This window comes from Entelurus aequoreus, linkage group LG01 (assembly GCF_033978785.1).
Source record: "Entelurus aequoreus isolate RoL-2023_Sb linkage group LG01, RoL_Eaeq_v1.1, whole genome shotgun sequence".
NCBI lineage: Eukaryota > Metazoa > Chordata > Actinopteri > Syngnathiformes > Syngnathidae > Entelurus > Entelurus aequoreus.
In genome coordinates, this window is record NC_084731.1 from 97,778,358 (window position 1) to 97,803,155 (window position 24,798).

At 36.5% G+C, this 24,798-nt stretch overlaps 1 protein-coding gene across 1 annotated transcript; it reads right to left on the reverse strand.

The window, feature by feature from the left end:
- Positions 1-5,641: 5,641 nt before the first annotated feature.
- Positions 5,642-24,013, reverse strand: mrps9 (mitochondrial ribosomal protein S9). Its single transcript, XM_062040485.1, has 11 exons — positions 23,870-24,013; positions 22,632-22,814; positions 16,177-16,239; positions 16,055-16,085; positions 15,890-15,969; positions 13,231-13,316; positions 13,062-13,137; positions 9,602-9,770; positions 8,451-8,559; positions 8,192-8,361; positions 5,642-5,893 (listed from the first exon to the last, which is right to left on the reverse strand). The coding sequence occupies exons 1-11, from the start codon at positions 23,966-23,968 to the stop codon at positions 5,802-5,804; spliced, it is 1,158 nt and encodes a 385-aa protein (XP_061896469.1). The 5' UTR covers positions 23,969-24,013; the 3' UTR covers positions 5,642-5,801.
- Positions 24,014-24,798: the final 785 nt, after the last annotated feature.

Consider the following 24,798-nt stretch of genomic DNA (forward strand, 5'->3'; position numbering starts at 1 on the left):
AACTCAATGTTGGTTGATTCATAACCCAACTATTGGGTTGAATTTACTTCACACAAAAGCTGAGTTATGCTCACTACAATTTTGGGTTATTCCAAACCCAACTATTGGGTTGCGCAAACCCCTTATTTGAGTTATTTTATTTTATTTCAACCCGACTTTTGCGTTGAATTATTAACCAAAAAATGTAGTTTTGCTAACTCAATGTTGGGTTATTCCCAACCAAACTATTGGGTTGAATTATTACACCCAAAATGTTGAGTTATGCCAACCCAATGTTGGGTGATTGTAAATAATGTTAATGAGATTAAGCCATAATAAAATTCCCTTCAAGAAAAAAAGTACCTTTTTAATCAAAAACAGCTTTTTACCCAAAAATACGTTACTCGTTGAAAAACAACCCAAAAATGGTTTATAATTTTGAAAACCCAGAAATTTAGTTAAAATGATACCCTTATAACCCCAAAAATTGATCGCTATTCAAAAAAATAACTCAAAAATTTAACCCAACACTAGCAACTCATAAATTGGGCTATCAAAATAAGACAGCATTTTTTAGTGTGCACAGACTAAAAAATGTTGGGTTAAAAAAATAACCAAATGTTAACCCAACTGCTGGTTCAAGAAAAGGACAAACCCCTTATTTGAGTTATTTTAACTCAACATTTTGGGTTAATTTTTTCAACCCAACTTTTGCGTTTAATTATTTAACCAAAAAGTTGAGTTATGCTAACTCGATGTTGGGTTATTGCCAACCAAACTATTGGGTTGAATTTATTTAACACAAAAGCTGAGTTATGCTCACTACAATGTTGGGTTATTCCAAACCCAACTTTTGGGTTGCGCAATTTAGCGCTCCTTGACCCAATAAATTGTACTGCTGGTTTGACCTACTCCTTCCCAACTACTGATCAAAATGATTGTTATTCCAGTAAAATATACTCAAAAGCAAGATATGAGTGACATTTTTTTTTTACAAGAATTGTTGTGTATGGTCATAGTAGTTCTATACAGCATGCTCAAATATTTTCATGTACATAAAATGTGCGATTGTAAATAATCTTAATGAGATTAACCCATCATGAATGTACACTTTGAATTCAATAGTGTAAAAATAAAGTGTACTGACACATAAAATTCCCTTCAAGAAAAAAGGACCTTTTAATTTAAAAACTCATTGAAAAACAACCCAAAAATGGTTCATAATTTGGAAAAACCCAGAAATTGAGTTAAAATAATACCCTTATAACCCAAAAAATGGATTGCTCTTCATAAAAATAACTCCAAAATTTAACTCAACACAAGCAACTCATAAATTGGGTTATAAAAATAACCCAGCATTTTTTAGTGGTATAGCTCGGTTGGTAGAGTGGCCGTGCCAGCAACTTGAGGGTTCCAGGTTCGATCCCCGCTTCTGCCAACCTAGTCCCTGCCGTTGTGTCTTTGGGCAAGACACTTTACCCACCTGCTCCCAGTGCCACCCACACTGGTTTAAAAATGTAACTTAAAATATTGGGTTTCACAATGTAAAGTGCTTTGAGTCACTAGAAAAAAGTGCTATATAAATATAATTCACTTCACTTCACTTTAGTGTGCAGCTACTTCGTCCTGCTCTTCCCGGGGGGAACACAGGACAAAAGACTTAGAATCATATTTTGAATCAATTTGGGAACAGTTCAATAACATTGACCACAAAATTTAAAAAAAAAAAAAAAATGGCCACAAAATATTAAAATCATTATCTTCCATTAGATGCAAAATTAAGTAAACAGTGTAAAATTATGGAGGGTTAAATGGCACTAAATTAAATAAATGAATATCCAAATAATTACTTGAACCAGTCATTAATTGTAATTAGAATTAGAACAAATGTGTATTCAATGTGCCATTAACTGATTAAATGTAAACCTATGTTTAATTACTTTATCATTTAACTATTGATTTAATTATTGCATGATTTGATTTAATTATTTCACAATTTTATTGTGTCATGAACCTGTGTGACAGCACTTCATTGTTTTTTTGCCGTCAAAGTTGATTCAATAATTCCTCATATGTTGAAATGGTTAATGATTAAATCCACTTGTACATTAATGACAAATTTAATAACACATTCACATATTTAATTTTTATTATTAAGGATGTCCGATAATGTTTTTTTGCCGATATCCGATATTCTGATATTGTCCAACTCTTAATTACCGATACTGATATCAACTGATACCGATATCAACCGATACGATATATACAGTCGTGGAATTAACACATTATTATGCCTAATTTGGACAACCAGGTATGGTGAAGATAAGGTCTTTTTTTTTTTTTAATTTATAAAATAAAATACATTTTCTTGAATAAAAAAAAAAGTAAAACAATATAAAAACAGTTACATAGAAATTAGTAATTAATGAAAATGAGTAAAATTAACTGTTAAAGGTTAGTACTATTAGTGGAGCAGCAGCACGCACAATCATGTGTGCTTACGGACTGTATCCCTTGCAGACTGTATTGATATATATTGATATATAATGTAGAAACCAGAATATTAATAACAGAAAGAAACAACCCTTTTGTGTGAATGAGTGTAAATGGGGGAGGGAGGTTTTTTGGGTTGGTGTACTAATTGAAAGTATATCTTGTGTTTTTTATGTTGATTTACTAAAAAAAAACAAAAAAAACCAAAAAAAAAACGATATTGATAATAAAAAAAACGATACAGATAATTTCCTGATATTACATTTTACAGCATTTATCGGCCGATAATATCGGCAGGCTGATATTATCGGACATCTCTAATTATTATTAATGACACATTTAAGTAATTATTTAAACATGTATTTATCAAATTTCGTACCATTTTACCCTCTATACCAGGGGTCACCAACCTTTTTGAAAGCAAGAGCTACTTCTTGGGTACTGATTAATGCGAAGGGCTACCAGTTTGATACACACTTGAATAAATTGCCAGAAATAGCCAATTTGCTCAATTTACTTTTAACTCTGTTATTATTAATAATTAATGATATTTACACTTAATTGAACGGTTTAAAAGAGGAGAAAACACGAAAAAAATGACAATTAAATTTTGAAACATAGTTTATCTTCAATTTCGACTCTTTAAAATTCCAAATTCAACCGAGAAAAAGAAGAGAAAAACTAGCTAATTCGAATCTTTTTGAAAAAATTTAAAAAATAATTTATGGAACATCATTAGTAATTTTTCCTGATTAAGATTAATTTTAGAATTTTGATGACATGTTTTAAATAGGTTAAAATCCAAGCTGCACTTTGTTAGAATATATAGCAAATTGGACCAAGCTATATTTCTAACAAAGACAAATCATTATTTTTTCTGGATTTTCCAGAACAAAAATTTTAAAAGAAATTCAAAAGACTTTGAAATAAGATTTAAATTTGATTCTACAGATTTTCTAGATTTGCCAGAATATTTTTTTTGAATTTTAATCATAAGTTTGAAGAAATATTTCACAAATATTCTTCGTCGAAAAAACAGAAGCTAAAATGAAGAATTAAATTAAAATGTATTTATTATTCTTTACAATAAAAAAAAAAAATTACTTGAACATTGATTTAAATTGTCAGGAAAGAAGAGGAAGGAATTTAAAAGGTAAAAAGGTATATGTGTTTAAAAATCCTAAAATCATTTTTAAGGTTGTATTTTTCCTCTAAAATTGTCTTTCTGAAAGTTATAAGAAGCAAAGTAAAAAAATTCATGTATTTATTTAAACAAAAGAAGACCAAGTCTTTAAAATATTTTCTTGGATTTTCAAATTCTATTTGAGTGTTGTCTCTTTTAGAATTAAAAATGTCGGAAAAGCGAGACCAGCTTGCTAGTAAATAAATACAATTTAAAAAATAGAGGCAGCTCACTGGTAAGTGCTGCTATTTGAGCTATTTTTTAGAACAGGCCAGCGGGCTACTCATCTGGTCCTTACGGGCTACCTGGTGCCCGCGGGCACCGCATTGGTGACCCCTGCTCTATACGAAGTAAGTAGGTAATGAACTACTATTGGCGATCATCAAAATATTGGGCTTTTTGGCCCCTCCTGTCTCCAACATGTTCCCTCAACATTCGTGGTATAGAGTTATGTCATCAGCTAAAAATTCTCCACTGACATTATTTTGCTCAAAAAACTGCATGTGAAGTCCCTGAAGCAATTAATACATGTTTATAACAAGGGAATGATTGTATTTTGGTATTTTTACATTTTTGGTCAAATTGTTAAAACATTTTTTTGTTAAAAAAAACAACAATTGTATTCCTGGCAAAATCAACAAACTCATCTTAAAAATGTCAAGCAAAAAGTATTGGTATCAGCAGTACTGGCAATGTATTATATTAGTCTAGGATAGATAGATGATGCCACCTGAAAATGCAGCATGACAATAAATGTGCATTTGGCACCATCTAGAGGCCAAACATGATCACTGATGACATTTATGTTTCCATCAGGCAACATTAGGGTATGTTAGTTGTAGACAATCTAGTGGTAAATGAACCTAATATACATATTTTATGTTGTGAGAGGAAACAAGTGTACCTGGGCAGTAGCAGGGAAAGCATGTCACCTCCTCACAGAAAGGACTGAAGTAACGGATTTTAATCCGAACATGGATCTTGCTCTGGGGCCGTACTTATCAAGCTTCTTAGAATTACTCCTAAGAAGTCTGCTAAGAGTTGACTTAAGAGTAAATAAATTCTTCGCTGAAAGCTGCACTTAAAAGTTAGTTATCAAGCGTCTTACTCACACTTTCAGCGAAGTGTAGGACTGAATCTTAAGTGTCACACTCAGAGCTGAATTACGACATTACTATGTGCCGTAAACGCAATTTTAGGTGACGTCATTTCTGTGTCCATAGAAATGACCAATCACGGAAGGGAATCCGTTGTCTAAGAATAAATAAATATATTGGAAATATTTAAGTGGACAATGGGAGTGTATATTTTGACAATAAACTACAAAATAATACTAAACAAACTAGTCCCCGCCGGCACTCACGCTACCGCTCCCTCTCTTCTATCGCCCACACACTCACTGACGTCACTCACCTCACGGCCACACACATACGCTACTGTCATAACATTTTCTTTCCAATTCATTAATTAGGCAAGTAATTTGAAACTGGTGTGGGTGGCTCTATATATACTAGCCCACTGCAGACACATGCAGAAATCAACAAGGAATCGAAAAGTATTAAATCTGTGACAAAAATAATATCCGCTCTGTCTAAACGATACCGTTTGATCAGCTGCTCGTCATCAAAAAAAAACAAAAAACATTGTTCCGTTCCCTGAACGTTCGCGCACGTCTCTCTCGCCTCAGTGCCATCCCCTGCTGGCAACTCCTAACCACTTAAGACACCTCTGAAGGTCTCTTAAATATCGTGGAGAGTAGGAGTGATTCTTAGACTTAAGAACGTTGATAAAAAGCTTTTATTCTTAAGTTTGAGAGTAGGACTAAATTTAGCAAATTCTCAGGACTTAAGTGTAAAATGGCACTCTAAGAAGCTTGATAAGTACGGCCCCTGAGGTGTAAGTGGGAACTCACACACTACTGTTCTGTCCAAAAACATAAACCCGGTAAAAGTTATTGAGAAGTCTAGTGAGGCAAAAAGGTGAATAATCATTTTAAAAAAGAAGTGGAAGTTTATTCATATACAGAAACATAATGCAACATAATCAGTCGTTTCCGAGATTAGACGCCATATGGTGAGCAATAAATGTTTGTGATCTCAGTTCAAATAGAGGTATAGTGAACAAAAGGAGCCAGGTGGTATTACCCTCAGCGTTTCTTCCAGGTGAATTTCCTCCTGGCACCTTCCTGACCCGGCTTTTTCCTTTCTCTCACTCTTGGGTCTGGGGTCAGCAAACCAGCTAGACAACAAAGAGATAAATACCTCAAATAGTGACTCTGTTAGAGAAGTCATTGTAGTGGCGAACAGCTGTAGCGGCGGCTTGGCAACCAGCCAAACCCCACTTAATAAAATTGTATTTTATCGTAGAGCACATCCGCACCCCTATTCACCTAGGCAACCCCAGGTACGGTGTAGGGGTGTAACGGCACACAAAAATTTCGGTTCGGTACGTACCTCGGTTTAGAGGTCACGGTTCGGTTCATTTTCGGTACAGTAAGAAAACAACAAAATGTAAATTTTGGGGTTATTTATCTACCAAATTTGCAAAATCTTTCACCAAAAATATTCTTCTTAGTGGAATATTTGATGTGAAGTAATGGGAACCTTGGATAGGTCAATAATTCGTAATAACATTGATTTTGATTCAATATTATGTTTTGAGTTTGAAATTTAAAAAAAAACAGCTTTGTTTTATTAGTCAACATTGCAACTTTTTCTAAATTACATTTAACCTTTAAGCTTTTTTATTTCACTTTTGTTATGTTTTTGTTTATTTTAATAGTATTTTTAGAATGTGCGGTGGGCCTTTAAAACATTAGCTGTGGGCCGCAAATGGCCTCCGGGGCACACTTTTGACACCCCTGCTATAGATAATAAAAAATTAAATCTGATAAATCTATGGATAAAAAGCAGAGCCTGGCGACGCATGCGCGTTTATCATAACTCTCTCGCTCTCTCCGTCTCTGCCCCTCCCTCACCAATGCTGCTGGTGCGCACACCTTCACAATTTGTTTTGTTTTTAACCCCTTCTTAACCCTGAACGTACATTGAAAATACACGCAACCCTAACTCAAAATGCCGGACATTTGAGTCATTTAAGAAACTCCGCCCTGACAGCTCCGCAAAAGAGGACATGTCCGGGGAAAAGAGGACGTATGGTCAGTCTATCGTAGCCTGTTAGCTGCTAGCATGCCGTGTGTTGTGCCTCAGTGTGCATTGTTTACACAACGTGCGTTACGCTACGTAATATGTCCGTGTGGAAACTCGTTCGGTACGCCTCCGAACCGAACCGGAACCCCCGTACCGAAACGATTCAATACAAATTTACGTACCATTACACCCCTAGTAAGGTGTATATAATTTGGCATTAGTTCGGCCAGTCGGCTTATATGACCAGAGCCGATCTATTTACGTTCACACGCAGGTATAGCGCGGCGCCTCCCGTCTCAACCGCTGGTGCGCGAGCCCGGTAATTAGTCAGCTGTGTCAAATCAAGGAGTACAAAATACGCCACCGCAGCGCAGGGTGGAAAAAAAAAGTTCAGTTCCTTACAGAGAACCCAGAGTTGTGCCGAAAGTGTACCAAAACCAAAAGCTGAAAGGACACACTGCAAAAACTGAAATCTAAGTAATATGAAATATCTCATATAAGGGTGATATTTGCTTATTTTCTGTCTGATAAGATAATTCTTCCCACTAAGCAGATTTTATGTTAGAGTGTTTTACTTGTTTTAAGTGTTTTGGTCCTAAATGATCTCAGTAAGATATTACAGCTTGTTGCTGAGATTTGATGAGCTATATTGAGTAAAACATGCTTGAAACTACAATATCAACTGATGCGAAGTTGTGTCATTAACACTCACAAGTATGAAACTACTTTTTTAAAGTAATAATTTCTTACTTCAATTGTGAAAAAAAAAAATCATGATGTATGCATATCATTATGTCAAGATAATGGCACTAGCACTTACTTAATTTAAGAATATTTTTCAACATATTGAGCAAAAAGGTCTGTTTTATACCGAGAAAAATGCACTTGTTATTAGTGAGAATATACTTATTTTAAGGTATTTTGGGTTCATTGAGGTTAGCTAATTTTACTTGTTTTGGAAAGTCTTGACAAGCCAAATTTTCTTGTTCTATTGGCAGATAATTTTGCTTATTTCAAATAAAATACCTTTAATTTTGTATTTTTTTTTCTTGTTTTTGAACACTGACTTTTTGCAGTGCAGCAGGTTTTTCACCTAAAAAGACTACTAAAAAGACTGCTAGAAAGACTGCTAAAAAGACTAAAAAGAAAAAAGAAGCTGTTTCTTCGTTTGGAGAAACTGTTGCAAACTAAAGGAAAAATAAAAGGAAAGAAATAACAACGGTCTGGTCTTTTGAATGAAATCTAGAAGCCACATACAGCATTGGTACATCCTTTCAAAGTGTGGGATAAGTACAGCATAAAAGCAAAACACTTGACAGTCATTTTGTAAAAGGCCTCTCCAAAAGGTCTTTTGCATCCACAGAAGAGCAAAAAGCAGCCTCCTTACCTTGCCTCATGGTTTCTATGTCTCCCGTCGACAGAAAGCTGCAAAGGGCTCGGGAGATAGCGAGTCGCAACGCACCCGCCTGGCTGGACCGTCCACCACCGCTCACGCTGCACTCCAGGTTGAAGCGTCCCAGCAAGTCCATAAACTGGAGGGGGAACATTAACTGTTCTCTGTGTGCACGCCACGAAAGGGGGGCAAACGTGAGGATGAGTTAACGTCAGAAAGAGACAAAAATTAAATGTTTCTCCCCCTCGCCAACCTGTCTTGTAGCACAGGGAAGTACGGGACGTAGTGCTGCCCGTTGATGCTGACAGATCCAGAGCCACTATCTCTCAGAACCACAGAGGCATTCGATGTCTTTCTTCGTCCTGACAATCAGGGCATGGGCAACAATCGTTTGATTTTGCTCACGCAGAAATGCACAGTCAAATTGATAAATCACAAAACAGTAGGGGTGTAACGGTACGTGTATTTGTATTGAAGCATTTCGGTACGGGGGTTCCGGTTCGGTTCGGAGGTGTACAGAACGAGTTTCCACACGGACATATTAAGTAGCGTAACGCACGTTGTGTAAACAATGCACACCGAGGCACAACACACGGCATGCTAGCAGCTAACGGGCTAGGATAGACTGACCATACGTCCTCTTTTCACCGGACATGTCCTCTTTTGCGGAGCTGTCAGGGCGGGGTTTCTTAAATGCCTCAAATGTCCGGCATTTTGAGTTAGGGTTGCGTGTATTTTCAACGTACGTTCAGGGTTAAGAAGGGGTTAAAAACAAAACAAATTGTGCGCGCAGCAGCATTGGTGAGGGAGGGGCAGAGACGGAGAGAGCGAGAGAGTTATGATAAACGCGCATGCGTCGCCAGGCTCTGCTTTTTATCCATAGATTTATCACATTTAATTTTTTATTATCTATAGCAGGGGTGTCAAAAGTGTGCCCCGGAGGCCATTTGCGGCCCACAGCTAATGTTGTAAAGGCCCACGGCACATTCTAAAAATACTATTAAAATAAACAAAAACATAACAAAAGTGAAATAAAAAAGCTTAAAGGTTAAATGTAATTTAGAAAAAGTTGCAATGTTGACTAATAAAACAAAGCGTTTTTTTGTTTTTTTCAAACTGTCATTGCTCAAAACATAATATTGAATCAAAATCAAAGTTATTATGAATTATTGACCTATCCAAGGTTCCGATTACTTCACATCAAATATTCCACGAAGAAAAATATTTTTGGTGGAAGATTTTGCAAATTTGGTAAATAAATAACCCAACAGTGTATATTTTGTTGTTTTCTTACTGTACCGAAAATGAACCGAATCGTGACCTCTAACCCGAGGTACGTACGGAACCGAAATGTTTGTGTACCGTTACACCCCTACAAAACAGTGTCCAGGAGTGTGCCTGTACCTTCAGCGGTGCTATAAGCCACGCCCTTTTCATCTTTCTCTAGCGCTGGGATTGTTTCCATTTTGGACTGGGCCGTAAGTTGCTGTCGGTAAGTCAGGACAAACTGCTCCTCCTCGCTGCAGTACGGCAGGGACAACAGACGCTCCATTATCTGGAGGAAGCGGTCGTACTGAAATGAAAAACACAAGCAAGGTGTCAGTGATAAGGCTGACAAGCATATACTGATTTCTGTACACACCTCAGATAGTTAAAAAAAAAAAAAATACTGTGTTTTCCAGACTATAGAGCGCACCAATACATAAAAACCGCACCCACTAAATTTGGAAAGAAAAACATGTTTTTTCCATATATTAGCCGCTCTGGACTATAAGCTGCAGATATATGCGTTGTAAAATGAGTTATTTACACAGAAAGATTTTGTAAATATCTATTTACATTAGGGCTGGGCGATATATCAATATACTCGATATATCGCGGGTTTGTCTCTGTGCGATATAGAAAATTACTATATCGTGATATTCGCGTATACGTTCTCACGCAGTAGCTTTTAGCTGCGGGCATTACACTGCATGCAATTCCCACTCTTTCTTGTCTCTCCTTCTCACAGAGACTTAAAACAAGTCGATGTAGCATCTAGGGATGATGTTTGATAAGAAATTATCGAGTTTGAGCCCATTATCGAATCCTCTTATCGAACCGATTCCTTATCGATTCTCTTATCGAATCCAGATAGTTTTTTGTATATGGAAAAAACCTGAATATTTGGTTTAACAAAAGCTCTCTTTTATTTTATAAGAAAAAAATAAAATAAAATAAATATTGACTGTTACCCCCCTAAAAAAATAAAATAAATAAATATTGACTGTTGTTACCCAAAGTATATTAAGTGGGATTTTTCAGAAAAACAAATATATACAGTAACACAAAAACAACCTGTCTCTGTGATCACTATAGGTGTATAAATAATAATATAGTGTTAAATAAAATCAGTCCCTTGGGCACAAAACTGAAAATAATACAGCTCTCCAAAAAGTGCACTTCTGCTGCTATTGGAACATACTAACTACACACACAGGCAGACAGCTAACAAACAATCCAAGACGTCTAATAAAGTTCCAAAGCAGATTGATCCATGTAGGCTCTTTATTGTTGTTGATCTTGCTTTGTCTTTTCCTATCTTTACTTTTGTCTTGCACTGGACTGTTATTTTTTATTTTTTTTAAACTGAAATACACACAATGACAAATGTATAAGCTATGTGATTCAAATAACATACTGAAATTTAATACACAATGTGTAAATATTAGCTTCACACAAATATACAGTACTATCATCAAACAAATACTTCTGTGTGTTGAAACTATTTCGATGATGGAAATACACGACTGGCAGCCATTTTAAGTCCTCAAAACATCCATTGAAACAGTGCACAAAAATCGTTTTTCAATAAACATCTTAGTATCAAATGTAACCACTTTCCACCTTAATATTGAGTTACATAAACAAGTTAAACAGTTTACTTACAGACTTATCTTTTCCAAGGCTTGTAAGAGCTAACACAACTTGTCTACTTCTCAATTGTCTCATGAACTTAACTGACGTTGTCAACCCGGAAGTGCCCAAACTATTGACGCATAGTATTTTCATATCGCCACAAGGTGTCAGTAAGAGTCTACAATCAAATGGTAAGTTAACAATACTAACAACGTGTGAGCATATTAGCCATTGCTAACTACGCTAGCTTGATTACATTACGATTAGGGATGTCCGATATTATCGGCCGATAAATGCTTTAAAGTTTAATATCGGAAATTATCGGTATCGGTTTCAAAAGTATCGGTATCGGTTTCAAACGGACGTAGGGAGGAGTACAGAGCGCCAATGAACCTTAAAGGCACTGCCTTTGCATGCCGGCCCAGTCACATAATATCAGCCATACAGGTCACACTGAGGGTGGCCGTACAAACAACTTTAACACTGTTACAAATATGCGCCACACTGTGAACCCACACCAAACAAGAATGACAAACACATTTCGGGAGAACATCCGCACCGTAAAACAACATTAACACAACAGAACAAATACCCAGAACCCGTTGCAGCACTAACTCTTCCGGGATGCTATAATATACCCCCACCCAGCCAATAAGTTTTATGTTGCATATAGTACACTTACTGTAAATAAACCGAACCCATCCATCAATCAATTTTTTTACCGCTTGTCCCTTTCGGGGTCGCGGGGGGTGCTGGAGCCTATCTCAGCTGCATTTGGGCGGTAGGCGGGGTACACCCTGGACAAGTCGCCACCTCATCATAAACCGAACCATCACACTGCAAAAACTGAAATCTAAGTAAGATTAAATATCTCAAATAAGGGTGATATTTGCTTATTTTCTGTTTGATAAGATACTTCTTTTCACTAAGCAGATTTTATGTTAGAGTGTTTTACTTGTTTTAAGGGTTTTGGTCCTAAATGATCTCAGTAAGATATTACAGCTTGTTGCTGAGATTTGATGACCAATATTGAGTAAAACATGCTTGAAACTAGAATATCAACTGTTGCAAAGCTGCGTCATAAACACTCACAAGTATAAAACAGTTTTTTTTCAAAGTAAGAATTTCTTATTTCAAGCATGAAATAAATCATCGTGACTTTGACACAATTGTGTCTCATAATTAAAACAGACGACAGCCTAATGGTCTTTGCTGTTTTATTTTCAATTAAACAGTAGAACATACGTACTCATATAGCAGTACAGTTGGCACAGTACAGTAAACTGACAGTTAATATTTAAACATTCAACATGTGACATTTCAAACAATTTTGAACAGAAATAGTTCATGCACATTCAGATAAATTCTTCAAAATTACGGTCGGGTAACGGGCTGTAAATAAATATATATATATATATATATATATATATATATATATATATATATATATATATATATATATATATATATATTTATTCCTTGACTGAAAGAGCACGCACTTGGTGCGATGATGTCATTTTATCGATGGGAAAATGCAAGAAATGTAATGCCGAGCGCATATCTTTATGTCAAGATAATGGCACTAGCATTTACTTAATTTAACAATATTTTTCAACATATTGAGAAAAAAGGTCTTATATTTGTTTTTTTTAATCAAGAAAAATGCACTTGTTATTAGTGAGAAAATACTTATTTTAAGGTATTTTTGGGTTCATTAAGGTTAGCTAATTTTACTTGTTTTGGAAAGTCTTGACAATCCAAATTTTCTTGCTCTATTGGCAGATAATTTTGCTTAGTTCAAGTAAAATGCCCCTAACTTTTGTATTTTTTTTTCTTGTTTTTGAACACTGACTTTTTGCAGTGCACATATAATACCGAGGCATCGAATTGTGACGATACCGTAGCGTTACACCTTTACTAACCATAAGACCAATCATATGCCAAAAGGAACATGAAATGTGCTTACATCGTGAACAGAGATGGTCTCCACAAGCAACTCCTCCAACTCCTCCTTCAGGAGCCACCTGCTTGCACTCAGAGAACTGAAGGGGATAAAGAGAGATAATTGGATTTTTTAGATTGAAACATTTCAGATCAACATGCCTCCCCCCCCAAAAAAAAACACTTGCCCCTACATCGGCTTGATGTCATTGGAAAAGAGTCCTTGGGCTTGGAGACGATCCTGATGCTTCTCGATTTTTAGGATTTTACTCTGCGTCTCCTTAAAACAGGTGAAAAGATTGCAGGGGGAAATTTCAAATAAACATGAATTGTTACGTAAAACATAGAATAGCTTATGTCAGGGGTGTCCAAACTGTTTTTATACTGAAGGCTGCACACTACTCAGGATTTGGGGGCCATTTATATCATTTTCAAAACCAATCCAATAGTGTATATACAGTTGTAAGAAAAAGTATGTGAACCATTTGGGATTACATGGATTTTTACATAAATACGGCATAAAACATACACTACCATTCAAAAGTTTGGGGTCACCCAAACAATTTTGTGGAATGGCCTTCATTTCTAAGAACAAGAATAGACTGTCGAGTTTCAGATGAAAGTTCTCTTTTTCTGGCCATTTTGAGCGTTTAATTGACCCCACAAATGTGATGCTCCAGAAACTCAATCTGCTCAAAGGAAGGTCAGTTTTGTAGCTTCTGTAACGAGCTAAACTGTTTTCAGATGTGTGAACATGATTGCACAAGGGTTTTCTAATCATCAATTAGCCTTCTGAGCCAATGAGCAAACACATTGTACCATTAGAACACTGGAGTGATAGTTTCTGGAAATGGGCCTCTATACACCTATGTAGATATTGCACCAAAAACCAGACATTTGCAGCTAGAATAGTCATTTACCACATTAGCAATGTATAGAGTGTATTTCTTTCAAGTTAAGACTAGTTTAAAGTTATCTTCATTGAAAAGTACAGTGCTTTTCCTTCAAAAATAAGGACATTTCAATGTGACCCCAAACTTTTGAACGGTAGTGTAGATGGAGAAAGTTCAGCACTGTTGCTACTCTCGCTAGGCGTGGTCATCCTGTAAAGATGACCGCAAGAGCACAGCGCAGAATGCTCAATGAAGTGAAAAAAAATCGTAGAGTGTCAGCTAAAGACTTCTGGCACATGCTAGCATTTTTGTTGACCAGTCAACAAGGAAAACATGAAACAAGAACGGAGTTTATGGAGGGACACTACGGAGGAAGCCGCCGCTGTCAAAGAAAAATATTGCAGCATGTTGGGAGTTTGCAAAAGAGCACCTAGATGTTCCATAACACTACTGGTAAAATATTCTGTGGACAAATGAAACCAAAATAGAGTTGTTTGGAAGAAACACCCAACACTGTGTGGAGGGGAAAAAAGGCACAGCACACCAACATCAAAACCTCCTCCCCACGGTGAAATATGGTCGAAGAGGCATCATGGTTTGGGGTTGCATTGCTGTCTTAGGGCCTGGACAGAAAAATTAATTCCCGATCGTATCAAGACATTTTGCAGGAAAACTTAAGACCATCTGTCTGCCAACTGAAGCTCAAGAGAGGATGGGTGACGCAACAGGACAATGACCCAAAGCGTAAAAGTAAATCAACAACAGAATGGCTAAACAGAAGAAAATGCACCTTCTCGAGTGGCCCGGTCAGAGTCCTGACCTCAACCCAATTGACATGCCGTGGCATTACCTCAAGAGAGCAATTCACACCAGACATCCCTAGCATATTGCTGAACTGAAACAGTTTTGTAAAGGGGAATGGTCCAAAATACCTCTAGACCATTGTGCAGGTCTGATCTGCAACTACAGGAAACCTTTGGTTGAGGTTATTGCTGCCAAAGGAGGGTCAACCAGTTATTAAATTCAAAGGTTCACATACTTTTTCCACCCTACACGGTAAATGTTTGATGTTGTGATCAATAAAAAAATGAGAAATTTTGTATTACCGTATTTTTCGGACTATAAGTCGCAGTTTTTTTCATAGTTTGTCCGGGGGTGCGACTTATACTCAGGAGCGACTTGTGTGTGAAATTATTAACACACTACCGTAAAATATCAAATAATATTATTTAGCTCATTCATGTAAGAGACTAGACGTATAAGATTTCATGGGATTTAGCGATTAGGAGTGACAGATTGTTTGGTAAACGTATAGCATGTTCTATACGTTATAGTTATTTGAATGACTCTTACCATAATATGTTACGTTAACATACCAGTTGGTTATTTATGCCTCATATAACGTACACTTATTCAGCCTGTTGTTCACTATTCTTTATTTATTTGAAATTGCCTTTCAAATGTCTATTCTTGGTGTTGGCTTTTATCAAATACATTTCCCCAAAAAATGCGACTTATACTCCAGTGCGACTTATATAAGGTTTTTTTCTTCTTTATTATGCATTTTCGGCCGGTGCGACTTATACTCCGGAGCGACTTATAGTCCGAAAAATACGGTAGTTTAAGCAGATTGTCTATTTTTGTGACTTATATGAAGATCAGAATGCATTTTATGCCCAATTTATGCAAAAATCCAAGTAATCTCAAAGTGTTTATTAAAAAACAAAACAAAATTGTGTTGTAAGTGTCAACATTTCAACAATTTTTCATTATACTGTACCACTTTTTCTTTTAGTAATAGTATTTTTAGACAAAAAAATAGCTGCAGGCCACACATAGCCACCTTTACGTTATAATTTGTCAATGAGATAATCAAAAATGTGCCTTGTGAAAACTTCAGTGTTCCGTGTCATACATTCATTTTATTGTGGCAACCTGCCACAATGAAACGCTGACTTACGTGCATCAAAGAGTAGTAGCCCTGTTTGCCCGTGTAAAACAGAAAGTGGAACGGCCGCCCATCCGCTCCCCACTGGACAGCTGCCCCGAAGAGAGCAAAGCACGGTTAGACCTGTAGAGCATGCACCAGGGGTCACAAACGCATTAAAAAGTCAATTTGATGTACCCCGCTGCTTTGGAAAGATTTCCTCCGGGTGCTGAATAAGACAGAGGGAGAAAGTAAGAGTTAATGTGAGCAAAATATTGTTCAACTTTCATAGATTTAATGTTGCTAGTCACTGTCTTTACCTTCATGAGGGGTCGCGCCTTCTTATCGAACAGTCCCGAGGGAAAAAGGTAGGCGATGCTTCTCTAGAGAAAATACAAATAGAAGAAAATGACATCTCCAAACTACAGAGGTCACGCCGCAAATCGCGGTGCGAGTGACAAGACGAGGAACCACAAGCTGCTCACTGGTTCAAGGAAAGGACAGCTTTGTGTGTGCGTGTGTGTGTGTCACAGCAATGACAGCGAACAGAGGGTGGCCAACGTGTGCAGCGGTTCAGCCCGAGTTCAGCATGCATGGACGCTTGGTTATTCACCGGCCAACAGATGGCGCAGCAAAGTGTAAGTGCCAAATAAGCGATGGAAAGATAAAAAGATTGTGTGTTTCTCTGCTCAACTGGTTCGATTCATCAAGGAACAGGTGCAGTGCCAAGGGAGAAGGTTGACGTTTGATCTTGTCGAAATTGTAGAAAGAACTGATGCATGTGCACCAGACACAGAAAGGAAACAAGTTAAATAGTGTTAAGAAAAGTTGGGAAGACGCACATCTAGGCCTGGGCCAATAAGACATTTTGCTGGACGACAAATAGTCCCATAAATGTTGCTGATAAGCAATATTATTGTCAACATTGTTTGGAGATCAAATTAGACACTAATGTAATGATAATACAGAATATTGTAATACTGTAACTAGAGCTGGGCAAATATAGTAAAAAACTAAATCCAGATTAATTGAACCTTTTACCTCGATTTCGGTTAATAGCACTCAACAACTCTACTTTCCAGTCAACGTCATTCTTACTATAGCCAAAATGTGTCCAAATAATTGACACAGAAATACTTATGGGTACAAGTAGCTTGCATTGTACTGGCGGCTCAGTGTTTGAGTTTTCCTCCATAACATTTTTGTGTAGCGGACTGGATAAGACAGTTTCAAGAGATCGAAAACACTTGATTTATTCAAAGTCATCACATTTGGTGTGTGCTAATGTTTCTGGTAGTATTTCCTTTCTTAGATACAATATCTACTTTGTAAGTATTGCAAGTTGCCCTTTTGTTATCCTTTCTCATGAATATCTCTCCAGTGGTTGTGCCGCCGATCAGTGCCAGGGTTTCCCACACATTCATTTATTTGTTGCGGCCCGCCACGAAAGAATTACGTCCGCCACAAATAATTTTAAAAAAAAAATTTAAAAAAATTTTTTTTTTTTTTTATTTTTTTTTTTTTGTCCTCTCCAGCTTCTCAGGCAAATCATATAGTTGATGTAGATGCCCATATCGGCTGTTCAGATTTACTTTACAAAAGAGAAGTGTAGGATACTTGCCTTATTTGTATTTGACTTTATAAAATGTATTTATATTAGGAACACAACATGTGTATATAACAAAGGGTGCAAAGTCTGCAGGCAGTAGGAAACACATGGTTAAGTGTAGGGAGTAAAACTGATGGCAGTCTAAAGTTCAAGATTTTTGGAGCTTTTTTCAGTTGATCAGATGTTTGATGAAGCTCTGTGTCTATCTACCACCACTACTGTTTTCTGTTTATTTGTTACTGACTGTGGCAGGACACCTCTGCCTCTGTTTCACTTTATGTTGCTGGTAAATAATATGGTTGTATTAGTAGGCTAAAGTTAAATTATTTAGTATGCACTAATTAAAGGGGCAGAGCTTTGAGACATTTTAGCTTTTATATTTTATAAGATATATTTTTTGTAAGAACCACAATTAATAAATATATTTCAGTGAATAACTTATTGTTCAAATCTGTATATAAATATGTACATAAAGTGGTGTAATTATATTGTAAAATGGATGGATGGATGGACGTTTAAAACAAAACTGTTATTATTAATTAGTAAGTATACATTTTTTGAGCCTTTTTAGAGAAAATCAAATCATTGTAGTAAATTATGCAAATTACTCGATGATGTCACGGTGACCACGCCCATAGCCACGCCCCCACCGCCACAGGTATCTTGGCAGTTTATGGGAAACACCGAGTGCCATACGTTCTGATGTCATGTGCCACACAAATCTGTAAGGGAATCATTAAATTCGGGCTATATTTATCCTTACTGCGCATGTCTTTGACGTCAGATATAGTTTGGTGGTGGAGCGGGGACTTAATTCAATAGTCTCAGAATGAAGTGATTGTCAACATGTACAGGTATCGTTAAATACTGTTGAGTTTGTTGCTTCAAAACGAGATTAGCAAAAAGAAAAGTATGGTCTGGAGTGTCATGTGTCGATATAACAGTAAAAGAAGGGCTCTAGTTGACGTCTTAACGAGCTGTTTTATTCACAAACTTACAGCTAATGCATTTTGTGATGTTTAAAAAGCTTCACACTGGTACACTGACTATTGAATAACTCTTGTCAGTTTTAGCACTCTAATAGACTCAATAGAATATAATTATATCTTTGATTCAGTCTTAAAATGTTGGCTATTTAATAGATTGTGTGTTTAATCTTATGATGCAGCCGCATGGGTGACTTGTCTGTCTCTGTGTGTCTGCGCACGCTGTTCACGTTTATTATTGAATTGATGTAGACAAAGTTTTAGCTGGCTGACTTTGGCTAAAATTATAGTTAAGTTATTTTTCACACAACTTTGTCTCACACTTGTTAGCTGGCTATCAAGGTAGAATCTAACACTCTTACCGAGGCTGTGTCCACATCCTCCCTCCAAATGTCCGACATCGTCTCCGCTTTAAATGCTCGAGTATGAGATGTAATTGCCATAAAAAAAAAAAAAGTCCGCTTTGCAAAATGAGCAAGGTATTCATGTTTTTAACAAGAATAAGAGGAAATGTTCTCACACTTTACATGATATCACTGGCGATGTTTTTGCGAGTGGCGATGCGCACTTGTTTCCGCCCGGAAAAAACACGAGAGATGACATCACAACTATTGTTGACAAATAGAATTGTCGGCGACAAATTTTATTGTCGACAATGTCGACTAATCATTCCAGCTCTGTTGTGGAATGAAAATATTTAATAATAATTGTAAGATTGAGAGGATATAGTGGCTAAGCTAAAATGTTGCAAAACATCAGCTTGTACAACTGATAATACAATTGTGCTTTTAAATAAAAACATTAATTTAACGCCATACAGAACAGCTGCCATGGTAACTTGAAGAGGAACTGCACTTCTTTGGAAATGTGGCCTATCGTTCTTTTGAAATTTTGCCTATCGTTCACAATTATTATGAAAGACATGACGATGGATGTTTTTTTAATGCAATCTAAATAGTAAATACGATCAAAAGTCAGCTTACAATGGAGCCTATGGTAGCCGCTCTATTCTGCCTATGAAGCCCTTAAAAACATCCAAATACCACCATTAAGGTTTTATATAAACACTGTAACTATATATGTAATGTTGTAAAAGGCACATTCATATTAACATTTAATATTTACCTATTTTGCTAATTTTAAGCACACGCAGCGCATTCGTTTCAAAAACGCATCACAACGTTCGCTCTTTTTTAACTACATCACTAATTATTACTCACTGCAGACGTTATGAGAGCCAACAACCATAATAAAACATCACTTACTGTACAAAATCTGCTGACATTAGGATGCCGACTGCTAGGATGTTCATATAATCCCAATTGGATGAAGAATGACTCAAAGGGGGGTGGACCCAAGCGTCTTTTCGTGTCGTTTTCACCATTTCCGGGCTTTAATTGGCTGTCAAAGTGTACCAACTTGTGTCGGATTACATCCTCTTCCTTCTACTATCCAGGTTAGAGGCACGATTTATGATCTAGAATAAAGTTTGACCAGCAAGGAAGCGGGAACGCAGCTCATCATTTGATCATGATTGGCAAACAAGCTTGTGATCACAGGGCCGTTATAGTTTGTCTGCGTTAGCGCTTATAATAATAATAATAATATCACTAAAACTTGGTTAATATACAAGTCATGAAATGTAAATGGAGTATTGTTGGGGCTTTTTGGATGTTTTTTATTTGTGTTTTATGGGCGGAACATAGGACCTTCCAGTGGCTCCGCTGTTAGCTGACTTTTTTACGAGTTAGAATGCATTTAAAAAATATATATACTGTATTTTTCGGACTATAAGTCACAGTTTTTTTCATAGTTTGGCCGGGAGTGCGGCTTATACTCAGGAGCGACTTATGTGTGAAATTATTAACACATTACCGTAAAATATCAAATAATATTATTTAGCTCATTCTTGTAAGAGACTAGACGTATAAGATTTCATGGGATTTAGCGATTAGGAGTGACAGATTGTTTGGTAAACGTATAGCATGTTCTATATGTTATAGTTATTTAATGACTCTTACTTTAATATGTTACGTTAACATACCAGGCACGTTCTCAGTTGGTTATTTATGCATCATATAACGTACACTTACTCAGCCTGTTGTTCACTATTCTTTATTTATTTTAAATTGCCTTTCAAATGTCTATTCTTGGTGTTGGGTTTTATCAAATAAATCTGTTCAAAAAATGTGACTTATACTCCAGTGCGACTTATATATGTTTTTTTCCTTCTTTATTATGCATTTTCAGCCGGTGCGACTTATACTCCGGAGCGACTTATACTCTGAAAAATACTGTATCTGTCGTTATGTCTTTCATATTGTTTGTGAACAATATGCAAAATTCCAAAAAAGTGCAGTTCCCCTTTAAATTTGAGCCGATATTAATATCGGATATAAAATTGGTTATAAATTAGATGTATTGTTAGATATTACATTACCATCGATTATACAAAGCTTATATAGCTTATACTAAGTATAGTGACCTACACTGGATTGGTCTTAGGCGCTTTGATGTGCAAAGTTTATCAAAGTGGATTCGCATTATGTTTTTATTTATTTCTTTAATTGTACCGGAAATTGATGGAAACCATTTCCCTTCATGTATTGTACATTCTTGTGAGTACGGATGTGAAATACATCTTGATTTGTAGGGAAGATGTTCAAAACCGGTTCTCCCGGTTGTTCGATAAGAAAAGAACCGATTCCATGGACTCAAATCCCTTTTTGAGAACTGGTTCCCGTTATCGAGGCCACTATAGTAAAGAAAAAGAGTTGGTTCTTTATACAAATCCCTGGGAACTAATCCCTTCCCACAGGAAATGCCCTGTGGGATGGCAATGTTATGCCCATTTGATTGTAGACTCTTACTGACACCTTGTGGCGATATGAAAATACTACGCGTCATTAGTTTGGGCACTTACGGGTTGGCGACGTCAGTTAAGTTCATGTTAGCTCTTACAAGCCTTGGAAAAGATAAGTCTGTAAGTAAACTGTTTAACTTGTTTATGTAACTCAATATTAAGGTGGCAAGTGGTTAAATTTGATACTAAGATGTTTATTGAAAAACAATGTTTGTGCACTGTTTCAATGGATGTTTTGAGGACGTAAAATGGCTGCCAGTCATGTATTTCCACCATCGAAATAGTTTCAACACTCAGAAGTATTTGTTTGATGATAGTACTGTATATTTGTGTGAAGCTAATATTTACATATTGTGTATTACATTTCAGTATGTTAATTGAATAACATAGCTTATACATTTGTCATTGCATGTATTTTAGTTTAAAAAAAATAAAAAATAACAGTCCAGTGCAAGACAAAAGTAAAGATAGGAAAAGACAAAGCAAGATCAACAACAATAAAGAGCCTAAATGGATTAATCTGCTTTGGAACTTTATTAGACGTCTTGAATTGTTTGTTAGCTGTCTGCCTGTGTGTGTAGTTAGTATGTTCCAATAGCAGCAGAAGTGCACTTTTCGGAGAGCTGTATTATTTTTAGTTTTGTGCCCAAAGGACTGATTTTATTTAATACTATATTATTATTTATACACCTATAGTGATCACAGACAGGTTGTTTTTGTGTTACTGTATATATTTGTTTTTCTGAAAAATCCCACTTAATATACTTTGGGTAACAACAGTCAATATTTATTTTTATTTTTTTTAGGGGGGTAACAGTCAATATTTATTTATTTATTTTATTCTTATAAAATAAAAGTAAGCTTTTGTTAAACCAAATATTGTGTTTTTTTCCATATACATAAGAGAATCGATAAGGAACCCTTTGAGACACTTGTGATTTAGGGCTATATAAATAAACATTGATTGATTGATTGATTGATTGAATCGGTTTGATAAGAGGATTCGATAATGGGCTCAAACTCGATAATTTCTTATCAAACATCATCCCTATTGATTTGTATTTATAAAAGTCTTAAAGGAGCCTTAATTTTGACTTGTTAAAACCTGCAGAGACCCCGACTGCCAAAAAAGTAATGAAAGTATGTATGATTTGTGTTTATATCGTGTTAGATTGATATTGGCTTTGGCCAATACTGAAGGCTGCAATATTGGTATAGTATCGCAAGTGGAAAAGTTCTATCTGGACAAACCTTCTTTTAAAAATGATTTTAGACGTCCTTTCAAAAGTATAACCACAAGCCTCAGTTCTTACATACATCTATGTCTTCTTGAGTGAAGTTCTCTGGGTCTTCTCCCATCATGTTGGCCAGGTGCCGCTTGCCGATGTTGAACTCTTCCACCTGCTTCTCGATAAACTCCACCGTGAACTTCTCGGGACCAACAGCTGCCAGGTTCTTTCTGTGCATGACAGAGCTTGTACATATCTGCCTCCTGATAACCTGGAGGACAGGAAGACGAAAATAAGCAGCAATCCATAACCAATCAAACAATTGGAATTTCCACCCGCAATCTAAATACATGCATTAAATGGACACTCTAAATCAGATCTATTAAACAAAATTGTTCTTGGGGCCACATTTTCAGAAAGCTAAAGACAGAGGTACCCGAGGTCTCCCTCCATTCTATTTTAATAAAATAAATCTGCTATATCTGGTTTATTTTACCTCTCGAAATTGATAATATAGTCATAAATTAAAACACCAGCAAAAGGTTTATACTGCTTGAAGATCATCTATATGACACACTCTGCAGCTATTAAAGGGGACCTGCACTGTGGGGGGTCGCCAACATCTGTGGTCCCCTCCAAGGTTTCTCATTGTCCCATTGGGTTGAGTTTTTCCTTGCCCTGATGTGGGATCTGAGCCGAGGATGTCGTTGTGGCTTGTGCAGCCCTTTGAGACACTCTGTGATTTAGGGCTATATAAGTAATTTTTGATTGATTGATTTGGAGCCCCTGCCTGGAAAGAAAATAATGTTTGCCTTGAAGCCCTAAAATATGAGCCCACCTTTAAGGCAGCACTTGCCTTGACCTTAAAAAGTTAAAATTCAAGGCATGGGATTGTGAATGACAGGCACAATTTAAAAAAAAACTGCAGTTCCCCTCTAAAGACTAATCAAAGATCCTGTAGTTAATTGTAGAACATTAGGAGATTAGGCCTTTAAATTAAGTTGGATATGAATATAATGTAAACATAAATTTAAAAAAATAAAAAGGTGCCACGTATAAACAGTGTACAATAGGAAAACAAACTGTATGAAGCAGTCCACTAAGAGGGAAATGTAAAGTTAATTTGGGATAAATGACAAAAATAATAACGGCAAATTAGTCAATAGAATGAAAAACAACGCAGCTAGATTTTATTTCTATGAATTGATGAGTCCGCGAGCATGAAGAAGCTAACTCAAGGGCGTCTGTGTCGGAACCTCATTTGTGCTCACTTCTAAAGGAAGTCACGAAACATTTACTGCTAAAACACAACAAAAAACGACTTACCTGCTGACTCGCATATGACCAAATTCCGTGTACACTTGAACAAGATGTGCCACATTTTCTGAAGCAATGCAAGACAACTCGCGTACCGGCGCCCGCCATCTTGACTGTCACATGATGACGTCACACCGGAAGTTGTCACTTTTTGGTATAAAAAACAAACGTAAAAGGGATACGTACCGGGCTTCATTTCGATTGTATCAATCAACAAATCTTAACAAAGTAAGTAACATATTGTTCAGTGTAATTTTAAAAAAGCGTCTTGTTTTAAATCCTACCAATTGCTGGGTTTGCAAACACGTGACCAAGACGCATTTCCGGGATTGACTTGGTAGGCGAGAATCCCATTTTGCTATTAAATTAAACGTTATTTAAAGAGAGCTGCATCTTTTCAAATGGCCATTCAAAACACTGACTCATTAGTACAGTTGTTTTTTGTGAAGGTAACACTTACTGAATAATTTAATTTACACAAATGTTACTCTACGGAGCCCCTAAAGGCATAGACATCTTATAAGTAGACGCAGCATCGACCGCTACTGCCTACTTGGTTGATATCAGCACTTTGGTCATCAACAATTGCATCATCAGAGAAATGGACATTGAAACAGTGCATGTCTGACTTGGTAGGATATGTACAGCAAGTAGTGGACATAGCGAGCTCAGAAAGCATAAGAACAAGTCCATACATTTGATTATTTACATTTGATTATTTACAATCCGAAGAGGTATTATGAGGAAGGGAGGGTGTTAGTTTAGGGTTGAAGTTGTCTGGAGGTGTTCTTTTAGTGCGGTTTTGAAGGAGGATAGAGATGCCCTTTCTTTTACACCTGTTGGGAGTGCATTCCACATTGATGTGGCATAGAAAGAGAATGAGTTAAGACCTTTGTTAGATCGGAATCTGGGTTTAACGTGGTTAGTGGAGCTCCCCC